The sequence below is a fragment of the Rhinichthys klamathensis genome, unplaced genomic scaffold (genome assembly GCF_029890125.1).
Source record: "Rhinichthys klamathensis goyatoka isolate OS25496 unplaced genomic scaffold, OSU_Roscu_1.1 h1tg000261l_1, whole genome shotgun sequence".
NCBI lineage: Eukaryota > Metazoa > Chordata > Actinopteri > Cypriniformes > Leuciscidae > Rhinichthys > Rhinichthys klamathensis.
The window spans coordinates 13,547-37,567 of record NW_026606782.1 but is presented as its reverse complement, the minus strand read 5'-3'; the positions used below and the strand labels follow the sequence as shown (position 1 = coordinate 37,567).

At 37.3% G+C, this 24,021-nt stretch overlaps 1 protein-coding gene across 6 annotated transcripts in view; it reads right to left on the bottom strand.

Moving 5' to 3' along the window:
• Positions 1-23,162, bottom strand: part of si:ch211-207d6.2 (sickle tail protein) — a 32,311-nt gene extending 9,149 nt beyond the window's left edge. For 4 of the 6 annotated variants that reach the window (XM_056267504.1, XM_056267505.1, XM_056267506.1 and 1 more), the window contains exons 1-9: positions 21,306-21,486; positions 15,777-15,972; positions 13,731-13,929; positions 9,754-9,847; positions 4,230-5,020; positions 3,074-3,175; positions 2,901-2,941; positions 2,588-2,754; positions 1,549-1,724 (exon numbers count right to left, since the gene is read on the bottom strand). In XM_056267504.1, coding sequence (XP_056123479.1) covers positions 1,549-1,724; positions 2,588-2,754; positions 2,901-2,941; positions 3,074-3,175; positions 4,230-5,020; positions 9,754-9,847; positions 13,731-13,929; positions 15,777-15,972; positions 21,306-21,473 — 1,934 coding nt within the window. In that variant the 5' untranslated portion in view covers positions 21,474-21,486. Of the gene's footprint in view, positions 1-1,548; positions 1,725-2,587; positions 2,755-2,900; positions 2,942-3,073; positions 3,176-4,229; positions 5,021-9,753; positions 9,848-13,730; positions 13,930-15,776; positions 15,973-21,305; positions 21,487-22,876 lie in introns of those variants that run through there. The other 2 variants (XM_056267508.1, XM_056267509.1) reach the window with 2 other exon arrangements.
• Between the last annotated feature and the right edge of the window lie 859 nt (positions 23,163-24,021).

Sequence of the window (24,021 nt, the reverse complement as noted above, 5' to 3'; positions counted from 1 at the left end):
AGTCTCCGACATTTGGACGCCACATTTTATATTTATTTCAAATGCATTTAATCCAGCATTTGCAGCTTTTAGCGACACTTAATACTGTGTAATGAGCAAGTCTCGACTGTGAGTCCTGCTGAAGGCTGAAACCTGTTTAACGTGATTTAGGCTTGTTTGTTGACTGACAGTTCACATACAGAGAAGTTTGGCTGTGTAAGCTAAGATGGCAACAAAAGTCTGCCCTCAGCCAAATACCTTCAGTGGATCATCACAACCTACATCTTTCTCAGATTCTCTGACTTCTTCCCTCTTGAAATGGTTAAGGAGTGTGAATTTTTGAAGCTGGACATCATGAGTTGTACCTGCATTTAGAAAGCCTTTAGCAGGACCAGCTATGCAGGAATCTGCAAGCCAGTACACATGCTCTGAGATCATAGTTTAGCACTGTCTCTGTGGGAAATGGTTAGTGTTTTCTGTAATTTACCCGAGGGGTGCCTTAAGGGTTTTCCCATGCACAATGTCAAGTTCTGCTTTTGGTTATCTTTCTCACTATAACACAATCTAATGTAAGCCAGTATTATTATGCGTATGGTGAACTAATAGATGTTGGTCACTAGAATACAATTTTTGTTTGTTTCATGCAGTGTTATTTAGTATAGCATTTATTCATATTTTACACTTTTACACACACTTTTATTTTTATATTTTCAGTTTTAATTTTGATTTAGGTTTTAGTCATTTTGTTATGTACTATTGTCATTGTCAATTTTTCTATCTAGCTTAAATTTACTTATATTTTTTACCTTTTTTAGTAATTTTCGCACTTATTTTATTTGAGTTAGTTGCCAAGGCACAGTTTCAAATTTTCATTTAAGCTTTTAAGTTTAAATTTCTGATCTAAAATGTATATTTGATTTAATCTTTATTTCAATTAACATCAATTATTTTGAATAGTTTTAGTTAAAAAACACATGTGGCTAAACACCCTCTGAAGCAATTTGACTTATATTTCCCCATGAGAACAACAGGCATTCATCGTGACAGGAAACAAGAAGAAAGTTTCACAAGCCTTATTCTTCTGAGACAGGTTGGGACAGTGGATTATTCAATGCGTCATTTCATGCAATCACACACACCTCCACCCAAGGAAGGCATGATTAATTTTACTTTATCAAGGTTTACAACACCAAATGGGTCAAACCAAAATTTTCTAGTACAGAAATTTTGTAATTTAGTACAGCACTAATGATGTAAAAAAAATCCCCTCTGCTCACATCTATTAAAAACCAACACTGATCTTTGTTTATTAAAGTATGCGTTCAGCATTGAATGGAGACATGGGATTATAATTAATTAGTGAGGAGATTAGAAGTGAGCAGTTAATCAGCATCAAATCTGGCTCATTTGCAGCAGCTTTGCTCTGATTTTCCCCTCTAGATCACAGCATTTGTTCTGTTCATCCACAGCTGTCTCTCACATTCTACAGATGACCAATTCATGATGAATTCTTCATGGGTAATTAATGTCAAGGTCTTAACAGGATCAGTATTAGCGCTGTTGTCTTACCCGAGCTGCACGAGAACCCTCTCCTCCATGCCCAGATATATGTGTCTTTCTTCTTCCACCTGGACTCTTTGTCTATGAACAGTGTCCTCGAGGTGCAGCACAGTGCCTGAAACCTTCTCTGAGATCTCCTGCTCCGCATGTCGCAGCATCAGCCTCATGGCATCCTGGTTTTGCAGCTGTACATGCAAAGCAAAGCTCTATCAACACAATTGTTTTCTGACCAAATGTATATTATAACCCATGTGTATATTATAACCCATGTATATATTATAATACTACATCACATTACTATAATCATATGTTTGCATATATATACACACTGTGTGTATATATATATATGCAAACATGACACACTACTTTTCAAAGGTTTGGGGTCTGTAAGATTTTTTACTGTTTTTGAAAGAAGTCTCATACTCACAGAGGCTGCATTTATTTGATCAAAAATCTAGTAAAACAGTAATATTGTGAAATGTTATTACAATTTTAAATTACATTTTAAAAATGTATTGAAATAAAAAGGTTATTTATACCTATGATGGCAAAGCAGAATTTTCAGCATCTTTACTTTAGTCTTCAGTGTCACATGATCCTTCAGATATAATTCTAATATGCTGATTTGGTGCTCAAGAAACATTTCTTATTATTATATATGTTGAAAACAGTTATGCTGATTAATATTTTTGTGGAAATCGTGATACTTTTTTTTTTCAGGATACTTTGATGAACAGAAAATTCTAAAGCACAGAATTGATCATTTTGGATACATAAATGTGTCTTCACTGTCATTTTTGATCAATGCATCCTTGCTGAAAATGGTACTAATTTATTTAAAAAATCTTACTGACCCCAAACTTTTGCATGGTATTGTGTTATATTTAAAAGTGAAATATGTGAAGATAGCTGCTTAACTATTACATTTTTGCATAACTATTCTAATACTTTTTTTTTATTTGACTGAAAGCACAGGAACAAACATTTAAGAAATCAGAAACTCATCTATAGAAAGAGCAGATGCCCTCAATTTGAATTCCCTATGTACCTGCATCTGTTTGAGTTGGTGGAGCTGCAGTCTGAGGTCAGTGACGTTTCTCCTGAAGTTGGAGAGGATTGAGCATAAAGCAGGGTCTCTGACAGGAGGCTGAAACTGTGCTGAAGGACTGTCTATCTGCACAGCTGGGTCCTTAGATGATGTTACAGTATAGACGCCTAGAGAAAAACGCACATTTCTGATGTTATTGCTCTGGTAACAACACATATATGGCATATTCTGTCTGAGTTAAATTAAGATTCATGATTCATAGGAACAAGAAGGAATAATAAAGGAAGCATCATTATCAATTATGTTTACTCACCATCATTCTGTGCCAGAGAACCCACCTTTACTGGTTTGTCACTATAGAGAAAGACAAAACTGTGAGTTTTAGAATAATTTTGCATGAGTTTTAATTATATTGTTTTTGTCTTCATATTATATCAATACAAATTAAATTTATGAATCAGATGAAATGTGTCTGTGAACATTTACCTGGAAGTCTCTTTGGCATTTGTACTTGGCCCTTTCATTAGAGCATGTTGAACAAGACCAGTAAGACTGGCTATCTGCTGCTCCATAGCCTTTATTCTTTCACTGCAAAACACAGGTCACATGTGTTTGTTAGACTTGTTAGACGTGAGTCTAACGGTCAATAAAGACAATTCCATAATTGATCGCAGGCCATTCAACTGTGGATCTAAGGAGTATTAAACAATGCTAACAATGCTCAAAGGGGCACCATCAGGGGAATTGTATTGCCTTAATGCCTTTCTCTGTTTCTGAGGGCAAAACTCTGCCAAACTTTGATTTTGGAGGCATGAATAACAGCACATATATATGAATGTTGGGCTTTGCTCTGAGGAACTCTTATTCTCTTCTCAATTTCACTTCACCACAACATGACTAATCTGATATTTCCCCCCATCAGCCCTTGATTCCTCAAGCACTATTTGAACAAATAACAACATCAGAGGGAAGGGAAGTATTATCACTGTTTCCTTGTTTTATTAAGATCAAAGAAAAGCATAGTTTATACACTACCATTTAAAAGTTGCAAGAGTTTCTTAATGTTTTTGAAATAGGTCTCTTATGCCATTTATTTGATCAAAAATACAGCAAAACAGTAATATTATTACAATTTAAAACAACTCTCTCCTATTTAAATATATTTTAAAATGTAATTTATTCCTGTGATGGCAATACTGAATTTTCACCAGCTATTTCTCCAGCCACATGATCCTTCAGATATCATTTTAATATTGGTGCTCAAGAAACATCTCTTATTACTATCAATGTTGAAAACACTTGTGCTGCTAAATATATTTTTGTGCAAAAATATTGAGCAGCACAACTGCATAACATTTTATTCAGGATTCTTTGATCTAGTTCAAAAGAACAGCCTTTATTTGAAATAGAAAATACATTTCTAATGTTACAAAAAAAAAAGTCACTTTTGATACATTTAATGCATCCTTGTTGAATAAATGTATATATTTCTTACTCACCTTTGTAATACTTTTGAACGGTTGTGCACGTACAAAAAAATATCATGAGGGCATGAAACCTGTATCCCTGACATGAGCACAAAGTCTCTGGAGAATGTGAACAATGAGCTGCAGAAAATGTAAAAAGCCAAATTCACTCTCACCTCTGAGGATCTCCAGCTGCCACATGACCTTGAAACGTCCTCTCTCCATGACCGGGCGGAAGGTCGGCGAAAACAGGGGAGGCCACGTTGCCTCTCACCCTGGTCGCCACCTCCATGGCTCCATTACTGTCCTTGCGGAAAGATCTTCGAACAGGTGACACCCTTTCCGCTGCCACACCCTGTGAGGGCATGTGGGAGTTCTGGCTTGGGAGCATGTCAATCATTCTGACCTCATTGACCCTATGAGGGGAAGCAGGTGGAGTTTTGGAGCCCATCGAGGCGAGCTGACTCTCGCTGTACTTGCGAGATTTCTGTCTGTAGAGGGAGTGCTGCAGATCCTGGCCATCAGCGTATGCGCCGACAGACTTGATGGAGGAGCGGTGCTGGATGTAAGCTGCCCCATCTGGGATGTCTCCGGTATGGCTGCCTTGTGATGAGGCGACGCTGTGTCTGGCCTCAGGCGAACTGTACGCTTCTGAATAGATAGGAACGCTCTTGCTGCTCAAATCCTCATCTGGTTTTACGTCCCGTCGCTCCAGGATGGCACTGGAGCAAGGTGTGATGGAGCGACTGGAGGGCACGCTGGATAGACGGTCCCTGGGTAAGGTGGTGCCACCGGACATGGCAACAGTGTGAACTAAAGGCATCCTGGAAGGGGAGGAGGGCATGGAGCGAGGTGTAGGAGGAGACATGGAGCCCTGGATTGAATGAATGGGACTGTGAGGCAAAGTGTGCACTGGGCTTTGGCCTCCCGGCTGCTGTCTGCTGCTGTAGAGTCTCTCTCTTGTGATCTAGAGATGGACCAAAAAAGCACATCAGAGGGAATTTGGGTAGCACGAGCCCCACAAAGCAAGTTTTCGGGGGGTATGTAACACTTTGTTGTCAGAAACAACAGATGTAAAATGGTGGTCATCAGCTGGTTTTGCTACATCAAGTGGCAACCCAACACATTACCAAATTTGTTTATTATACCATCATATCGTGATGCACCGTAATTAATTTTTTACAAAAACACAAAAATCAAAATCAAAATTTTAATTTAGCCAAAAACCGAAAATAAACTTTGGGGATGCGTCTCAATCATCTGCCTAGTTCAGTAGTTAGGACACTGAATAGCTATTTTAAGGGCCGTCTCAATCGCAAAATCCTTCCAGGGCACTGAAAAGTTCACTCCCTAAAAAGTCCCACAATGCAACTCACTATGTACACCTGGCAGAAATTCTGTCCAATACATAAATTGCGTGAGCCAACTCAATACATATCATGACACACGATGAAAAAACAAACCGTTATTTAATTATATTTCAGCATAAACATACATCACTAGACAGGTCATGAAGATAATCTAGCTAACATTTATAATTACTCGGCTGAAATGTAGCAGGTATATGTAGCAATCAAAGTATTTATCATAATGTACTTTAAATAACAAATAAATAAATGTCAGAAAAATCAATTCTGCTGTTGTTCATAAATACCAATAGTAATAGTACAACAAGGAGCTTGTCATGTCCCCATCAGTGTCCCAATGTGTAGTTATCCAGGGTCCTTACTGTCCTTACCAGTGCCCGAATTCATGTACACGATATTCTGATTCACGACCTAGGGAGCTGATTGAGACGCAATCTAATTTGGCAATTCAATTTGGCTAATTGGGTAATTGAACTAGGTCTGCTGTTCTGGGTGTTGTGTTCTCATGTGATAAATTAAACCAGTCATAGTAAAGTTCTTCAGCAATGAGCCAGCTCTCCATATTTAAGCCAAACAAATGTTACATATTGCTACTCTAGCATCCTTTTTGGTTACGGTGAAATGCTTCCACACTGTGACTGCTGACATGTTTTAGCTGATCTGTAGCGTAGCGTGCCTAAAATAGACTCTGATACGTCAAAAAGTGTCATTGGATCATTGGTTTCAGGCCAATTTTTTTTCATGTTTCATGTTTATCCTTGTTTGAAAGTAATGTAGTAATGCATTTAATGTATTCTGGTTTATTTTATCTTAGATTTGTGATACTGTTCATAGTTTTTGGCATAGTTTTGGTATTGGTCTAATTTGGTTAGTTTCTACCATTTTTTTGTGTCAAAATGCTGTACAATCTTAAATGTCAATAAAAAAAAATAAAGGTATGGAATTGTTTTTTCCCCTCCCTTTTAAAAGTTGATAAGCCTATTTATTTTACAATAACTATGCATGATTATATGGTTAGTTGCATTTTGCTTTTTAGATTGCATTTTTATTCTCCAGCTGTCCGTGACACTATGATTCAGAACACCATCCCACTAGTTAAAACTGCTGGTAAACAACTCTATGACAAAGAAAGTCAATGGATATGCAAAGGATCTTTGAATTTAATGAAAAGGAACTTTTTATTACATATTTGTCACACAAAAAAAGATGAATCTTTACAGAGAAGTTTTCAAAGCAGGAAACTAAAAACAAAAACTGTATTGTGTGACTGTGTTGATATGCTTTATGTTTAGACAAGTGTACAGATATGAACAAAAGATTGAACCAAAAGGACAGACAATAGCCCTGCCCAGACCTGTCTTTGTACAGTGGTCATGCTTAAGCGTGCAGTAATAAAGCCCACAGACAGAGTGTGCGTGCAGGTGTATTATCCGCCATTCAGAGCAACAACACTCTCTGCATTAGCCTAAAGATGAACAACATTCTCCAAACCTGTCCTTATAACCTCTAGTCTAGCTTCAGACCACATTCATAAGAGGTGTATAATTGCACTTAATGTAGTTAGTTGATGGCTTGGCTGAATGCTTATGTCCTGAAAACTGTATCAAATGAATGACAAGACAATACAAGCTGCTTCAAATAAATTACCTCAGAGTTAAGTCTGTCTGTCATTGCTTCTTAAAGACTTCTTTAAAGAGGCTTTCTGTTAGAAATAGACTAAGTTCTCACGAAGGACAACCAAACTGAGTCAGGCATGTTTAAACAGGTGTAGCCATCGTTTCATTATTGTATTATCTAAGCTCAAAATAGGTGTCTTCTTTCAATAAGTACATAAAGACCTCCATAAAATTGGCTTAATATTTCTCACGTGACTACAGAAACCAAATTTACTACAAACATGCACGTCTAAACATAAAGGTCTTTGGGACCTGTAGTTCGTCACATGCCAGAAGTGATGCAAAGCACCTTGGAAAGCAAATTCAGAGAGCACTAGTGTACATGGGTCTATAAATAATGTATATGAAGGACAAGCTTCAACTTTCCAGAGATTTAGAGCGTTGATAAACAGCTAAAATGAAAGGCCAATATATCATCAAGCCCAAGCATTACAGAAAATGGGTCCATTTTTACAATCCTTCAAAATAAGTGCATTACATCAACAAACTTGTCCATGCATGTTTGCTTTCTCACACTCTCAGAGGACCTGTTTTACACATTCATTTGTTTTTCTAGTTCCTATCATCCTACTAATCTTACATTTGGTTTAGGTGGGAAAAGGGTTTCCCGATACCACACCATGTGGGCAGAGCGCAGTGTTTTTGCACAGCTGTGCCAGTGAAGCTACTGTGAGGTCACAGGTTGGAGACCTTATGCAGGTTATTGTCCCATAAACACAAATTGACAGATGTCCAAAGCACACTGCGTAGAGATAAAATGGGAGTAGATGGTTGGCCATTCCAGCTCTGAAGGACAGGAAATGTGGAACATTAACACTAATGCATAGGCACATCCTTCTGTGAAAGACTAGTTGGTCAACTAACTAGTCGTTGATTAGGGACTAAATTTAGAGACACACAATTTTGCAGAGGGGTTTTCGCTTTGGTGTGCAAACTGTCATAATGCTAAAACCCTCTGAAAGATGTTATGTTTATAAATTCATCCCCATTAAAGTACTGCTGCTCCAGCCATCAAAGCATCACTCCTACAAATTCAATAAAATGTAATGCATTTATATCAATTTTCTAATTGCCTGCTGTGAGCAAAATTCCTTTAATTATGCACCGGCTTCCCACTCTTTTGGACCAGTTCTTTCCATAACTTTTCCCTCAAAATCGAAGCTATTATTCCATCCCTTAAATTATATTTAAAACGCCCTGATATTTCCAGGTTTCCCATGACTGGTAACCCTGTATGTATGGTTATTTATGTTACTGTTTATAGTATTTTAGTTAATAATAACAACATGGTCTCTAATACCTTATTCCAGAACCACGTTTGACTGGAGTCAGGTGAACATAACTCTAAGCCAGCAAAATTATAGAGGGCTTACTAGTGGACTAGTTGTTCTGACAACCCGCTGTCTAGTTGATTTTGCAAATATGCACTTTTGCACATCCCTAGTCTAGAACAATTCTTGTGGACAAACTATGCTCAAGGAAATGTTCAAAATCCAGTTAATTGCAATAGGTTGGAAGCAGGTCTGTTCTATTGATATAGCTGTGTATCATCTAGCCACCGTTCTTCAGACTAGATGTGGTTATAAAAGATGCAAAAGCCTCAGTAAACAGCAGGCTGCTTGCGTTATGGGTGGTGTGGTGATGCAGACAGGAGCTAGTCCCTTCTGCACTCTCATTAGAGCTGAGAAATGCTAGGTCAGACGCATCCGCTGCTGTGCTCTCCTGAGAGCTTGACCTCAGTTCATCCCTACACCCTGCCCAGGAATTTCAGCCTTGGCTTTGAATTATGCTCTTCCCAATCCTCCATGGCCTGCTGAACTTAAGATATGGATGATATAGCTGGAGACACTGCACTCTTTTCCCAGAAGTGCTTATAATTAGATAAAGCAAATGACACAGCACAACAGCATCCCAAATGTTTAATTCATACCGCTATAAAAAAATATATATATAAAAAAAATCACTACACTTTTTAATATTCTTTTTAGGCATTCCAAAACTAGATCTAGCAGCTAAAGCAAAATTCAATAAGATTAAGATACAAAATCATCATACTGTACATGTGTGAGTCAATATCATAAATTGACAAGGTGATTCATGGAAAGCAGATGGGTTTGATTAGAGAGCAAGATGCTAAGAGCATGGTTCCAATTAAATCCGTTACTCAAATCAAATTCCATTTGTTGCATAATAAGATAAGGAACAGACATTGTATGGCTTTTTAAAATGTGTTCACTGTTTAGCTTCATTGGTCTCTGGCAAAATTTTGCATTATCTACATTCCTGATGTCAGACAAATCACTTTAACACAGCGTGGCAACACTATTGTGCCTTTGACATACAGCAAAGATCTCAGCAGAGTCGACCTGTTTTGCTAAAGGTAATTGCCCATTATAATTGTGCAGCAGTGGAGAGACCAATCAGTGGGCCCCCTGCCAACATTAATGGGTGTGGCAAGTATTTGCTTCAAAATCTGAGCTCTAAAAGAACAGATCAGAAACGTATCCTTCACGCCTCTGCCACCTGTCAACACCAGATGCAAACGGTGTTGAAAAGGAAAAGAGCTTTTTGAGTTGATGATGATTTTTTGAGTTGAAAATGAAGAGTAATAATAATGGGACAGTTCTGTGGGACTGGGGACACACTCTGTCACTCACCCTAATATCTCCATTATTGGCTCTTGCATTGTGATTGAAGGCATGGGCTGGGTCTTTATGATACACTTTCAGGCAAGACTGTGATGTGATGTTCCTGTAAAGAAAAAATATTTTAGAATATTAATATTGTTTTATTTAATATACAACTGTTCAAAAGGTTGGGTTCAGTAAAATTGTAAAAAAATATCTTAGGCTGCATTTATGTGGTCTAAAATAAAAACGGTAATATTGTGAATTATTATTAATTTCAAATAACTTTTTTTTACAGTTAAAAATAACGGTAACACTTTACTTGAAGGGGTGTACATAAGACTGACATGACTCCTTCATAACCATGACATGACATATGTCATGAATGTGAAGTAGGGTTTATGCATGTTTATGACAACTGTCATTAAGTGTCTTTTGCTCAATAATGACATTTTGAATGCAAATATGACATTGTTTAAGATGTCTTTGTTATGACACCTTGACATAAACCAATACATCATAACCTGTCAGTGTCTTTGTCATGACAACTTGACATTAAATTAAGTTAAACTGTCATGTGGTTGGTTTTGACATTGGCTGTCATAAGGCCATTATAACTGTGTCATGAATATTTTCTAGGGGTGTGACGAGATCTCGTGCCACGAGATTTCGCGAGACTAAATATGACGAGATTTCTCGTCGAGTGAAAAAGCTGTCTCGCGATATCCCCATTAATATTCCACCGCTACACTCACATTCGCCTAAACTATCGTTTTGTTGTTTTTATAAAAAAATAAAAACCATTATAAACTAATGCAAAAGTCTGCTCTGCTCATCCAGCACGAGTTGCCGTTGCAATCAGTGCAGCACGAATCACAGTTCACTGATCGCGGAGGATGGCGGAGGATTCGTTGCGCAACAGACTAAACGTCTGGTAAATGTCTTATCATTTAGAATGCGCGCTCAGCACCGCTGCTCCCTATACGCGCGGTCACGAATTTGTAAGTGAAAGTAAAACACAAGCTCCCTGATGTGCATTGCGCACAAATTAGGCTGCATACATAAAATAATCCGTCTCCCAATACCCATCTCTGGACTGTTTATTTGCGGCTCTGGTCTCTGTTGGCACTGCGAATATTGAGAGAGCACTGTAACGTACAAAGGACAACAGACAAGGGAGGCTCCGTTTCTGAACTTATAATCGGAACGCAAGAACAACTGTAGAGACAAACAGCCTCGTTTCTCTCGGCCTTTTCCGAACTCACCGCATTAACCCTATAACTGCCGGTGCAAAATAAAACCGCAATTTCACAACAATTATAAAGAGTCTGTGTGCTAACTTTGATTATGGTTGCACTCGCACTTATTGTTTGCACTTAATAAGACTAAGAGAAAACAGTTATTTATTTTTGTTATTTATACGGTTTTTATTTCTCTGTTAAATGTGTGTTAAAAGGAGTTCAGTTAGGAGGTCACACACAGCCTCAATCAGAAGTTCTGAAAGCTCTTAAATGTACAGTGAGGTCTGAAGAGACTAATGTGAAATTATACAGGAGAAAAGCCAGTCAATAAAAACCTTTTACAGTGCTTGAATATTGTTTTCTTTCAATGCATTTGATAATTCATACTCATAAAGTAGACCTGAAATGACATGCATTAGAAGATTATTAGTTAAAACATTGAAAAATGCACCTGCATACTATTTTTCCAGCCATGAATTTTGTCATTGAGGATTTCTGAAAAATTGTGCAAAAATCTCGTCTCGTCTCGTTCTCGTGAACCCAATCTCGTGTCTAGTCTCGTCTCGTGAGATAAGCGTCTCGTCACACCCCTAATATTTTCCGTGACCAACTACAGTGGTACAAATTGAATTTGTCATTAAACAGTTATAATGGCTTCATGACAGCCAATGCCAAAACCAACCACCTGACAGTTTAAAGGTAGGGTAGGTCGTTTTTGGTCTAAAAAACTTTTTCCCAAATTTGTTTAAACTTTCTATATATATCAATGCATAATTAAAATGTAAGTACTCTGATAAAAAGAGTATAAAAATCGAGTGACTCTAGACCGTTTAATCTGCACTAAACACAGCTCATTATTTCCTTCCGGGACGAAACAAAGGATTGGCTTAGGCGACTGTCACTCTCTCGCAACCATGGCAACACCCCCGCTGCTACATGCGCTGCCCACATGCGCGCACTCGTTTGACTCGAGGAGGGTAAGAGACTAGTAAGAGACACAATTACATGCAAAACACGGCGTATATGTTATGAATCTTACACGAAATTCACCTTCATCACAGTGTAACTGATTGTAATGGGAAAACGTGTATCAATGCAGCCTGTTTTTAGCTTTGCTTTATGTTACTAGCTCGTTAACGAATCAAACTCAATATATTTTAAACTTTACCAGTATCGATATGCTAGCTTGATAGTGAGTACTAACAGCCATGTTAGTTGTTTATATTCATAATGATAAAGTTAGGTATTTTATTACATGTGAGTCTGACATGATGTCACTACATGCACTGCTCCTCTCCGCTCGGCGCTGGTAAGCGCGTCCTCCAGCTGTGAGCTGTCGGCATCGCGCGTTCATGTGTTTTGGGGGCGTGGTTTTGGAAGGAGCCCAGAATGGAGGGGGTGGAAGTGAATGGAGATAAGTAGCTGTGTTTATTACAGCCCTGAGAGGACTACAGACACTCGATTTTTATACTCTCTTTTCCAGAGTACTTACATTTTAATTATGCATTGATATATATAGAAAGTTTAAACAAATTTGGCAAAAAGTTAAAAAAAAAAATTCTACCTACAATACCTTTAATGTAATGTTAACCAATAAAGCTAAGTGGTTTCTTAAGTTTGATAATTAATCTGCTATGTCATGTTTATGACAGGTTGTGTTGTCTTAGTAATGTCAAGTTGTCATGACAAAGACACTGACAGGTTATGATGAATTGGTTTATGTCAAGGTATCATAACAAAGACATCTCAAACAATGTCATATTTGCATTAAAAATGTCATAACTGAGCGAATGACACTTAATGACAGTTGTCATAAACATGCATAAAACTTCCTTCATATTCATGTGTCATGTCATGATTATGAAGGTGTCATGTTAGTCTTATGCACACCCCTTCAAGTAAAGTGTTACCAAAATAACTAGTAATTTATTAATGTGATGGCAAAGCTGAATTTTCAGAAGACATTATTTCAGTCTTCAGTGTCACATGATCCTTCAGAAATCACTATTATAGAAACCTTTCTTATTGTTATCAATTTTAAAAACAGTTGTGCTGTTTAATTTTTTTTTCTGGAAAGCATGATACTTTTTTATGATTCTCTGATGAATAGTAAGTTCAAAAGAACATAATTTATTTGAAATAATTTTTTTTTTTAGCAAAGCAAAAGTATTTGTCGTCACTTTTGACCAATTCAATTAATCCTTGCAGAATAAACGTATTAATTTCTTCCAAAAAAAAAAAAATCTTACTAACCCCAAACGTTTGAATAGTGGTGTATATTTTTTTTTTCTTGGTGGTAAAAAGTCAAAAGTGTTTTGGTGCAAATAACAGAGCATTATCACTTTGACAGAGAGGTAAGAAGCATGTCAACACAAGCTACCTCCTCATAACTATAAAGCCTGTTAAGAAACCAAGCCCATCCTGTGCCAAATAACACACACACACACACACACACACACACAGAAAAACAGACTGATCACATTCTCTTTCTATTCCTACTGACTTATTAGGAAGCCGCAGGCCAGTGAAGAGTAGGGTGTGGAAAAGGGAGTCACCCAACAGTTTGAACTTACTTAAAATCAAAAACTGCCTGCAATTTTCTGCACTTAAGAACCAACCACACTGTAAAATGGAATGTCTGTGATAATTTTTGCAATATCGTATTCAACATAATCTAACGTGTTGTGCATTGCATGTGACACTTTTGAGATTCATGCAACAAAAAAAGCCCCCTGGTATACACCTCATATAGTGCAAGACACACACCTGACATCAGTCAACTCATAGTACATGTTCCTCATGTCATCTTTGATGTATATAGCCACACTGGGGGACTCCAGTGTCTTCATGGTGAGATGCTGGGGGAAGGAACTGACAAACAGAGCCCTGAGGGTGTCTGCACTGGTCACGTCGTTGGTCATTCGGATCTGTTTTGTCTCTTCTCCATACTGCAGGTAGAGGACACCTACGAATAAACAAAATCAGAGATTTATACTGCCCTACAAAGCAAAAAGGCAGTAACTACGCAGAGTGCAGAACAGAGAAAAATGACTTTAAAGTTATCCTGTAATCCAGCCTAAGTAGTTATAGGTAGATTATTGGACATGTGGCTGTTTTGTTACTTTATATTAGCTTATTCTTTGTACATATCAATACTCATATTTAATTTGATATTTTACACCTATTTTGCAGTTACTGTATTCTTGCTTTGTATTACTTACCAAAAACGTGGCACCATACGAAGGGAAAAGGCAGTAACTACAGATTCTCCCAAAACTACTTTGCCACAACTTGGGCTCTGGGTCTGATAAACTGTGTTTGAAATAAATGGAACCATTTGGACAACATTTTCAAAAAATTTGTGTTGCGAAACTAGTGTTGCGGAGCGGGCGTGTTACGGATATGTGGTGTAAATTTTTAGTAATCAAAAATCATGTCTAATTAATTGAAATCATGAAACTTTTATTATAAACTATTATTAAACTTATACAACATTTTAAAAACAAACATTTTTGGTCAAACAACATGCTGCACAATGAGCTTTACTGTTAAAATTAAAACATTGAAGAAAAATTAAGTTTTAATCTTAATTTATTTGTATTAGTGTTAGTACATTGAGACGTTTCTAAATTCTACTGTACAGCAGTAATATATTTCTGTCAAGTTAAACCCATAGACTGTAAAAAATAGGTCAAACCGAACTTTTATTTTGACGGGTTGCCGTAAAGACCGTGTCCTCATATAGGCAAAAAAAACCAGCTCGAGCGTTACACACGTGCTTCAGCGCGCGCGCGCGCGCTCGTGTGTGTGTGTTAGTTTGGTAGGGGAACAATTAGGGGAAACACTGCATCTCAAACTAAATTTGTGTGAAGTTAGAAGCGTGAAATCGCAAATGTTAAAACCGTCCCGTGAGGATGCCGCGAAATCAGCTGTGTGTTCACCATGGCAACAGTAACTACACTGCGCAGCAACACGGTTATTTTTTGTTAGGTAAAACATAACAAGAATACAGTAATGGATGTTACTGTACTCTTGCTTTGTTTCACTAGGGCTTTTTGCAGTTACTGTACAAACGACTACCATTTTTCTCCAAAACGACACACATTTGAGATAAGATGTTTTGTCACATAACAAAGGATGCCTTGAATGTCATGAAAATGATAATAACTCATTTTTGACCAAAAATGCAGTTACTGCCTTTTTGCTTTGTAGGGCAGTATACCAGCATAATATGTACTCTTATGGAATGAGTAAAGCTGTATAACACTAAAAGTTGCCCTAAATGCATACAGAACAGAATATAGACTAATAAGGCTACCAAGTAATATATATATACAGTATATAAGGCTACCATACATAGTATATAATATAGTATATATAATATAGTATAGTATATATAGTATGGTATCCAAAAGGCCAGCTGGCAAAATAGCAAAGAATTTAAAAATGGCATCAACATTTGTCTGACATGCCCAAAGGTAGGCAATTTGTCACAATGTGTTGGAATTTACATTACACACTATTTCTTTAATAATGATGCTATTGGAATGGTTTCAGTAAGAATTAATTCACAATATTCAAACACTGTGTTAAAATAACAACAGCCACTCAAACTTATTGATCATCCACTATATTGTGCAACATAGGTTCAACAATTCTATTAAACTACTAATCTGACATCAACTTGACAAACTTGATTTGTAACTTAATCAATATTACTTCAAAAATATCTATTCACAACAATGAAGAAAGAAGAAATAAATCAAAGACACTCCCACAAGTGAAAACACTGAGTCAGAAGTTGAACTGTACCTAATGACCTGTCCTTGGTCTGGTTTGATGCCTTGACCACGGGGAGGCTCGCTCGAGAGCGGCTGCCTCGGGTGAAGGCGGAGGGGGCTTCTGCCTCCGACATGGCCTCCAAAGACTCAAGGGGGGCCAAAGAGAGATGCTCCCCTGACTCCCCTACAGCAGACTGAGGGGTTACACTGTGTCCAGAACTCCTGATCTACAAGACAACACAAAATGATCAAAGAAGAGGTTAGACAGAGCATTTAGATTTGGATCTAACATCAAACACTTCACAAAAGACAATATTTTTGTGTGAATAATTCAACCCAAAAGATTCGGGCGGTGTTATTTAAGCATTATTTCTATACTATTTATTAATATTTTGAATTAGCTTTTACAGTACCTGTCAAACATTTGGAAACATTACACGTTTTTTAAATGTTATGAAATAAGTCTCTTATGCTCACCAAGACTGCATTTATTTAATCAAAAATACAGTAAAACCTAGCCTGGGAAAACCCAGACAACTTCCGGCAAATTTAGATTTGCTCTAAGTTGCTCTTAAAGTTAGTCTGGCAAAGAGCTCATTCAAGCCCATTTCCAATCCGTCGAAATCGAGGCACCAATCAGAAACGTTGGGGCGGGCTTTACACGATGACGACAGCGCTGGGATTTTGAAGCAGATTTTCCACATTACAAAGATGGATGCCGCCGTCGAACATCACTCGTTAGAATCAGCTATCGCGTCTGTTTTAAGCGATTTGAACGTTTCCTTTTTGTTAAAAACCGAGCAAAGAACAACACTCGGAGATGTTTCTCCTCCGCTCTGCATACGTCATCTCCTTCATCGCTCTGATTGGTTTTAGGTCTATCCGCGACGTCCGTTGGTGACGCCCCTCTGGAAATGATTTGTCTATGACGCTTTGCCAGACCATAACTCGGTTACAACTGAGAATGGTCTGGTTTTAACCAGGCTAAGTAAAACCAGTAATATTGCGAAATATTATTACAAATTAAAATAACTGTTTTCTATTTAAATATATTTTAAAATGAAATGTATCCCTGTGATCACTATTCTAGTCTTTAGTGTCACGTGATCCTTCAGAAACCATTCTAAACATTTCTTATTATTATCAATGTTGAAAACAGTTGTGCTGCTTAATATTTTCGTGGAAACTGTGATACTTTTTTTTTTAGGATTCTTTGATTTATAGAAAGTTCAAAAGAACAGCATTTATTTGCATCTATTAAATATAAATAATTTTTAATCTTCAGTCACTTTAGATCAATTGAATGCATCCTTGATGAATAAAAGTATTCATTTATCTCTTTTTTTAATCTTACCACAAATGTTTTAAATGTATCACTGTTTCAACAAAAATGTTAAGAAACAAAAACTGTTTTCAACATTGATGATAATAATAAGGGCATAAGAGACATTAAAAACATAAAAAATGCTTTATGTTTCCAAACTTTTGACAGGTTCTGTATATTTTTTTAAATATATTTTCAGTTTCAGTAGTTTAAATTTTAGCCTTTTTTATGTGCTTAAGCTTATTTTATTTCAGTTAGTTGCCAAGGCAACATTTCATTTCATTTAAGATTTCTGTTTCTGTTTTTTATTTATTTAATTCAACTTTATATCAATTAACGATTTTAAACACACTATTGGACAGTATCTATTCTGCACTGGTAAACATTTGGAAACAGTTTATACGTTTATTAACAGTGTAGGGTATTCTAAATGTCAAGATGTGAGCCGAGGGACAGTCATAAACTTTAATGCTCAATGAAAGGCCATCGAAAGATCAGAGAGGATGGTGGAGAAATGCTGAATGACAGGCAAAGATCTATTCAGTAAAATAATAAACATCTGCGAGAACAAAAAGGCAAAATATAACAATACAATACTTCATTTAGTATTATTCATCCACACTAAAAGAGATTAAATGAAAACAATTAACTACTAATGACAAGGATGACTACTAAATAAAAAGGCGGCACATTAGCAGCCTGACTCCTTTTTTTTTTGCATGGCACGTGGATATACAACCGTCAATTACGGCTCAGTCTTGTAATTTAGCTCGCATTAAAAGAAAAAATGGATTGATTTATCTCCAGTGACACATAAGCAGTAAACACACAAAGACCAATTAGTGTGCTCTGTCATTATCCTTTGTAGTCTATTTATATTCACAGACCAAAGTGCATCTACGTGGTGGTTGTCCTCGCAATTACACCTTTTGGACACACGGACAGCAGACGTAGGACGATGGATATGCCGAATTCACTGAGGATGGGTTTTCACCCTGAGGCTGGAAGTCATTGCTTCCTTCTCGGCAATAGGAAGAAGTGACAGGCAGAAGGACGCATATACTGAGTCAGAGAGCGTCTCATCACAATGTCAGCACGCACACTGACCTGCTCTGACACGCACGCCTGTCAGATTACCACCCTGCATGACCCAAAGGAACTTAATCCTTATATACTGCACTGCTTCATTTTTGACTGTGGTTTTGGTGACAACGCTATTATGAGGTCAGGGGAGAAGCACACAATTACACCTTAGACTCTGCGTTTGACGCAGGCATTTCCGAAACGTTTCTGTAAACATCTTTTCAGAACTATATTTAAATCAGAGCGTTATTTTGCACATTTACTAAGGTTTTGCACATCCCCACAGATTAGTTTAACAGGTTCTGTATATTTTTTTATATATTTTCAGTTTCAGTAGTTTAAGTTTGAGCCATTTTTATGTGCTTTTGTCATTTTTTAAATATTTCTATTTCACTTGTAGTAATTTTAGTACTTCAACTTCAGCTTATTTTACAAAGACACATGTTTTGACTGAGCAAATCTGCAAAGACACTTTAGAGGTCTTGTCATGCAATTTTTTAAAAATTATGTTGTATTAACAAAGTTCGGGAGAAGCACGTTCAGATAATTAACACGGGTGGAGAGCACTCAGCAATCAACGATAAGAGGTGTATAGATTCAGCAGTCTCTCCTCAATCCATTGACAGTTTTGCAGCATCCCTCCACCACCCCTTCTCCACACTTAGTCCTAACCATTTAAATACGGGGGGACTCCACGCCAAATACGCATTAAACTTTACTCTCTCTAATCGTATGCAAGTGTGAACTTGTGAAAACAATACTGCTGTACTTTTGGGAGGATCTCTCATCTCTGCTGAAGGTAGTCTGTATTAGAGATGCGAAACTCTCCATGACACGCTGTATGCAAGTTGATACTAAGAGTAATGGTTATTATCGCTCAAACACGTACGTCTAGCACATTTATATAAAACAATGGAAAAGTCGCGCAGTGGAATATAAATAAACGTTGTGTGAACATTCCCTTAAAGTTTAAAAATGGTTAAAAAAGCTCTCATGTTTAAAAACCCAAGACACAGGGCACTTCAACAGAAGAAAATGCAAGGTCTAGTTTGAAATTGAGTGCCACGTTTTTAGAATGGTGTGTCATGCGAGAGATTCTGCGAGTGAAGTGCGAGTGCAACAGTCATGCAAACATGTTTATGCGAAAACACGAAATGCAGGAGAGTGTAATAAAAAAGGACAAGGTCTAGAGAGAGACAATTCTCTCCCAAAAACGTATTTTAACAGAGCGCCCCATTTTTAGAATTGCCTGTAGGCCTAATGATCAAGAAACTGCAAAAGAAGCAAGATGCAAGTGCAATGGTCAAAGATTTCCATCTAGCGCATGTTTACAAACACAATGGAAAAGCAGTACAATGGAATGCAAAAATGCAATACAAAGGGCAATAAAAGAAAACGCAAGTTCTAGAGATGGACTTCTAGAGTTAAATTTCTTTTAACTTGAGTGCTGCATTTTTAGAACATCTTGTCATTAGCGAGATGCTGTAAAAAACGGTCAAAGATGTCTGCCTAGCATGTTTACATAGGAAAACAATGCAAAACGGAACTGCCCCAAGAATCCAAGAAGTCATCTTCACTTTTTTTTCTTCATGAAACTGCTGCACTGACACCAGACTCACCAACTTGAAGTACATTAATGCACAAGTTTTGCGAAGTCAAAAACTATGATGACTGACAGAAAACAGTGCTCTGGCAATTCACTAGGAGGCATATCCAAAAAACGTTCATTCTGAAGGTCCAGGCTGAGACTTGAAAGTGATGAATATGAGTTTGATCTTATCTTTGCACAGGTGTTGCATTGTGAGTCGACTAACAATCGCTCCGGTGTGCAGAGACAAGACAGGAGCAAATAATAGGCTTTTATGTTGACTTGAAAAATAGTGCCCAGATTAATGGTGCATGACAGCTGGGATCATTTCAGACATGCATAATGCAACTGTACGTTAAACATTTTACTTGTGGATTAAATAAAATAAATATGGGCGCATTCTTAAGATTGCTTACCTATTCCACATGCATAAGCAAGCCGTGCCGACATACGCTGGCACTCGGGCATTGTCAGAATGCGTTACCTGCAGAATGCCAGGAAACTGAAAGAGGCCTGAAAACAGCAGTTTAAAGCATAAGGGTGGGCTTGAGGGGGGCAGGTCGCACGGTTCACTGCACTCTCCTCTAATCACAGGCAGATGAATGGCCACAGACCATGCTTCATCTGAGCTGGTCTAATGCCAGGTCTTTGAAAGCACTGGCAGGGTCAGATAAATCATACCTCATTCTCTCTGGGTCTGGAGAATATTGAAGAAAGAAAGAACGAAAGAGTGAAAGGGGGATGAAAGACACACTCCCTCCAGCTGGATGGGCTTCAGTTTAATTCAGTGCCTGGGGTGTGATATGATATTACTCATGGCTGTGCCCAGCCACAAAGAAAACTTACCAAAACTATGCTTAAAAGCAATATATATTATAAAAAAACACATCAAGAGACAGACACATTGCACTGAAAGAAACCAGTTATTGGGAGCGTAAGTGATTCTTTTAAGTTAAAAGAAGAAGAAAAAATCCCAAGAAACTTCCAAAAAGTACTCTGGAGGCACTGTGCACATAACATGGTGAAGTGATAGTATCAGATGGTACATTATAATTTTTATCATGGTATTTGCATGGTAGTACTGGCATGGTAGGACTCCAGAGTCCTTCAAAAAGAACACCATGGTACATGTTCAAAACACTTGTGATATTACCAAATTTCTTTAGGGTAGAAATAGCAGTAACGTTAGTTTATTTTTATTTTGTATCTCATAATATGATAGCTGCCATGATATTCGAATTGTTTTGCATACGTCCTTCTTTCTTAGTATTTTGATCCAAAAGAGAACCAGTATGTCGACTTCTCTGCTTACATATTTAGTTTTCACACATCCATTACTCCGACTTGCAAGACAAAGCGTTCATTCATTAGGTAAAAAGCTCATCATTTTGTTTAATGCCCCCATGAACGCGTTATTTAACTACATAAAACCGATACAACCGATTCAATATAAGTAAAATAATTTCCTTCACAACAGAACGAGTTGAGACAAGTAACCTACAGTTTACACAGACTGATTTGCTGACACTGTAAAACAATTGTCATTTTAGCTTGATTCACAATACCTTGATGCAAAACTTCCACCTTGAATCTTCAGACAATGGAGCAGGACATATTCCAGATAATAAACAGTAAATGTCAATATCAAGTGTGGTTTCCTGCCTAAGAGTAGTAGATCGCTGCAGAAGTTTGTCTGCAGTCAGAGTGTGAGGTGATCTTTGAAAGCGTGACATCAGCGTCTACACAGAGACACACCCACATATGAACTTAGCCTACCTGAAAGACTTGTTGGGCTCCAACGGAAGAGGTTGCGAAATGCGCCTTCTTGTTTACTACAACCAAGAGCACGTCATACCGACGGTTAGTATTTAAATATAAAAATGTATAACAACCACTGATCTATTTAGAATTTTATATATAGTCATTATAGATCAGTGATCAAATACCCTCTCTAGGCTAATTCTGATTGGTCAATCGCGGTATGCGGACAGTGGGACAAACATCACTAAACGTTTTTCGAGAAACCAATTTTAATTGTGTTCTGTATTATTGTCTCTTAAACTAACAATATAGCATAAAATATAATATTTCAACTCAAGTCAAAATTTCATGTCGACTTATTACACGTACGTTTTAGGCTATAGCCTAGTAATAATAATAGTAATAATAAAAGTAATAATAAATATTGATTTAATTCAATTTAAATGTAATTCTAAATCAAATCCTATCAGACATAGCAGACGGCAGCAATTGACCAATGGCAAGTGACGTTTTGGTCATCAGTGACATTGCAGGATCGCTCACTGGTTTGTAACGCGCTTTATTTTAAATTATACACTGCACGTGGGTATTTCTTTCTCTTTGTATGTTCTGCTATATTTGTTGTAGGCCTACTTGGCGTTTGAAAGCAACTACTGATACTAGAAATTCTGAACTGAAAAAAAAAAACTAGAGAATTGGATATCAGCTGTAGTAGGCCTACTTGATGGCAAGGTAAGCATTTCCTCTGTGCATCTGATATTATGTTCACGTGACACATTTTTAGTGTTTATTCAAGCAGTCAAATAACCCTTGCAAGCGTTTAAGCTAGGCTATATGACTACACACCACTCAAGCTTATCGAACCATCAAAGATACAATGAAAATGTCAAGCGGAAACTAGCATAAATAAAAATGTCAGTGCGCCTTTAATTTGTCAAGAGATAGGCTACACATGTAGATCATAGGAAGGATACTCAGTCAGTATGCTATGAAATATGGAATCATATCAGTGTGTTGTTGAGGGACCAACTGTAAAGGTTCTTGTAAGGCATGGAACATTGGCTCATTGAAATATTGAAATATATAATGTCATGGAATTTACTACATTACTAAATGAGATTAACAGAGAAAATAATGGAAATTTAAAGAAAATATTTATCCACAATAATTCACATCATTCACAACCCTTTGTTTTTGTGCTTCCCTGCTGCCATATTATTTTATCATATGCTTCCATCTCTTTTAGATGTTTCTTCTTTGATTTGATATTCTAGTAATTAAGACCAAGTTGAAAACCTAATTTAGCATTTAGTGGAGGTTTCGAAAGCCAACCAGAGTAAAATTTGTATTATTTCAGACTCAGAGCTAAGCTTACCTGGTCTCTGAGTCTTTCCTGGTGCCCCATGATGACAGAAGCGTGATGGGGATACTTCTGTTTCAGATGCTCAAGAAAGGCCTCTTTCTTATGGTCCATGTTGTAGGACTGCATGATGATCACGTCCCCGGCAGTGCGAGGCCCTCCTACTGTGTGTCTCCTTGGCACGGTGCGGGGGGACCAGGACTCTGACTGCTCGCTCTCATCTGCGCTGCTTTGTTTTCTGCTGTGGCTGTCCACATCCTCATGGGAGCACAGCCTCTGGTTGCTTCTTGCTGGCTCTTTGATTAAAGGCACAAGAAAACATACATAGGAATACAGATTAGATAGGGACACTCAGTGGGCGGCTGTACTTGGCTTGAGACCTGCAATTAATTAGTGTGATAAGCAACACAGTCAAGGCAATGACCGGCTTAGAGTCAGACAGCTGCTGGCCAAGAGAGCAATTATTGAGCAAAACTACAAACAGGCTATTTGTTTCCCATAAACAGCTTGCACCTTGCCAAACGAGGTCTCTGAGCACTCAGTGTGATGGCTCATTATTAGCCCGGGCTGACTGCATGGCATTGAGGCCCTCCAGTGGGGACTTTCTACAAAGCAATGAGTCAGAATGCCAATTCCATTCAACAGTTGCATATTACATGCAGTTGTTGATTAAAAACCATTTAATAAAACAAAATATTGCTATATAAAAATAAAGCTTAAAGTTAAATGAAAATTAGGTATGTTGCCTTGGCAAGTGAATGAAATAAGTCGAATCACTAAAACTGAAACTGAAATAAAAATAAATAAAAGCTAAATAAAAATATATTTTTCAAATGAGCAATAAAGCACAAAATATTTGCTAAAATTCAACTGAAACATAAAAAATCTAAATATTATTTAAGAATATAATTGTAGATAATACTAAAATACCACTATATGGGCACAGTTAGTTTGGATATTAGAATAAAAATGTTCTTATGTTGTGGATAGGGGAGCCATTTATTCATTTTCTTATACAATAAAACAGCTTAACATCTAAAATCATTTTAGATACTGTACCATGATACTGGATAATATATTGCAAGCAATGCACAAAACTCAGTAAAAAGTTGTCTGCAAATTAAATTTCCATCGTTCATGGAAACTGTAGGCGATGTGAG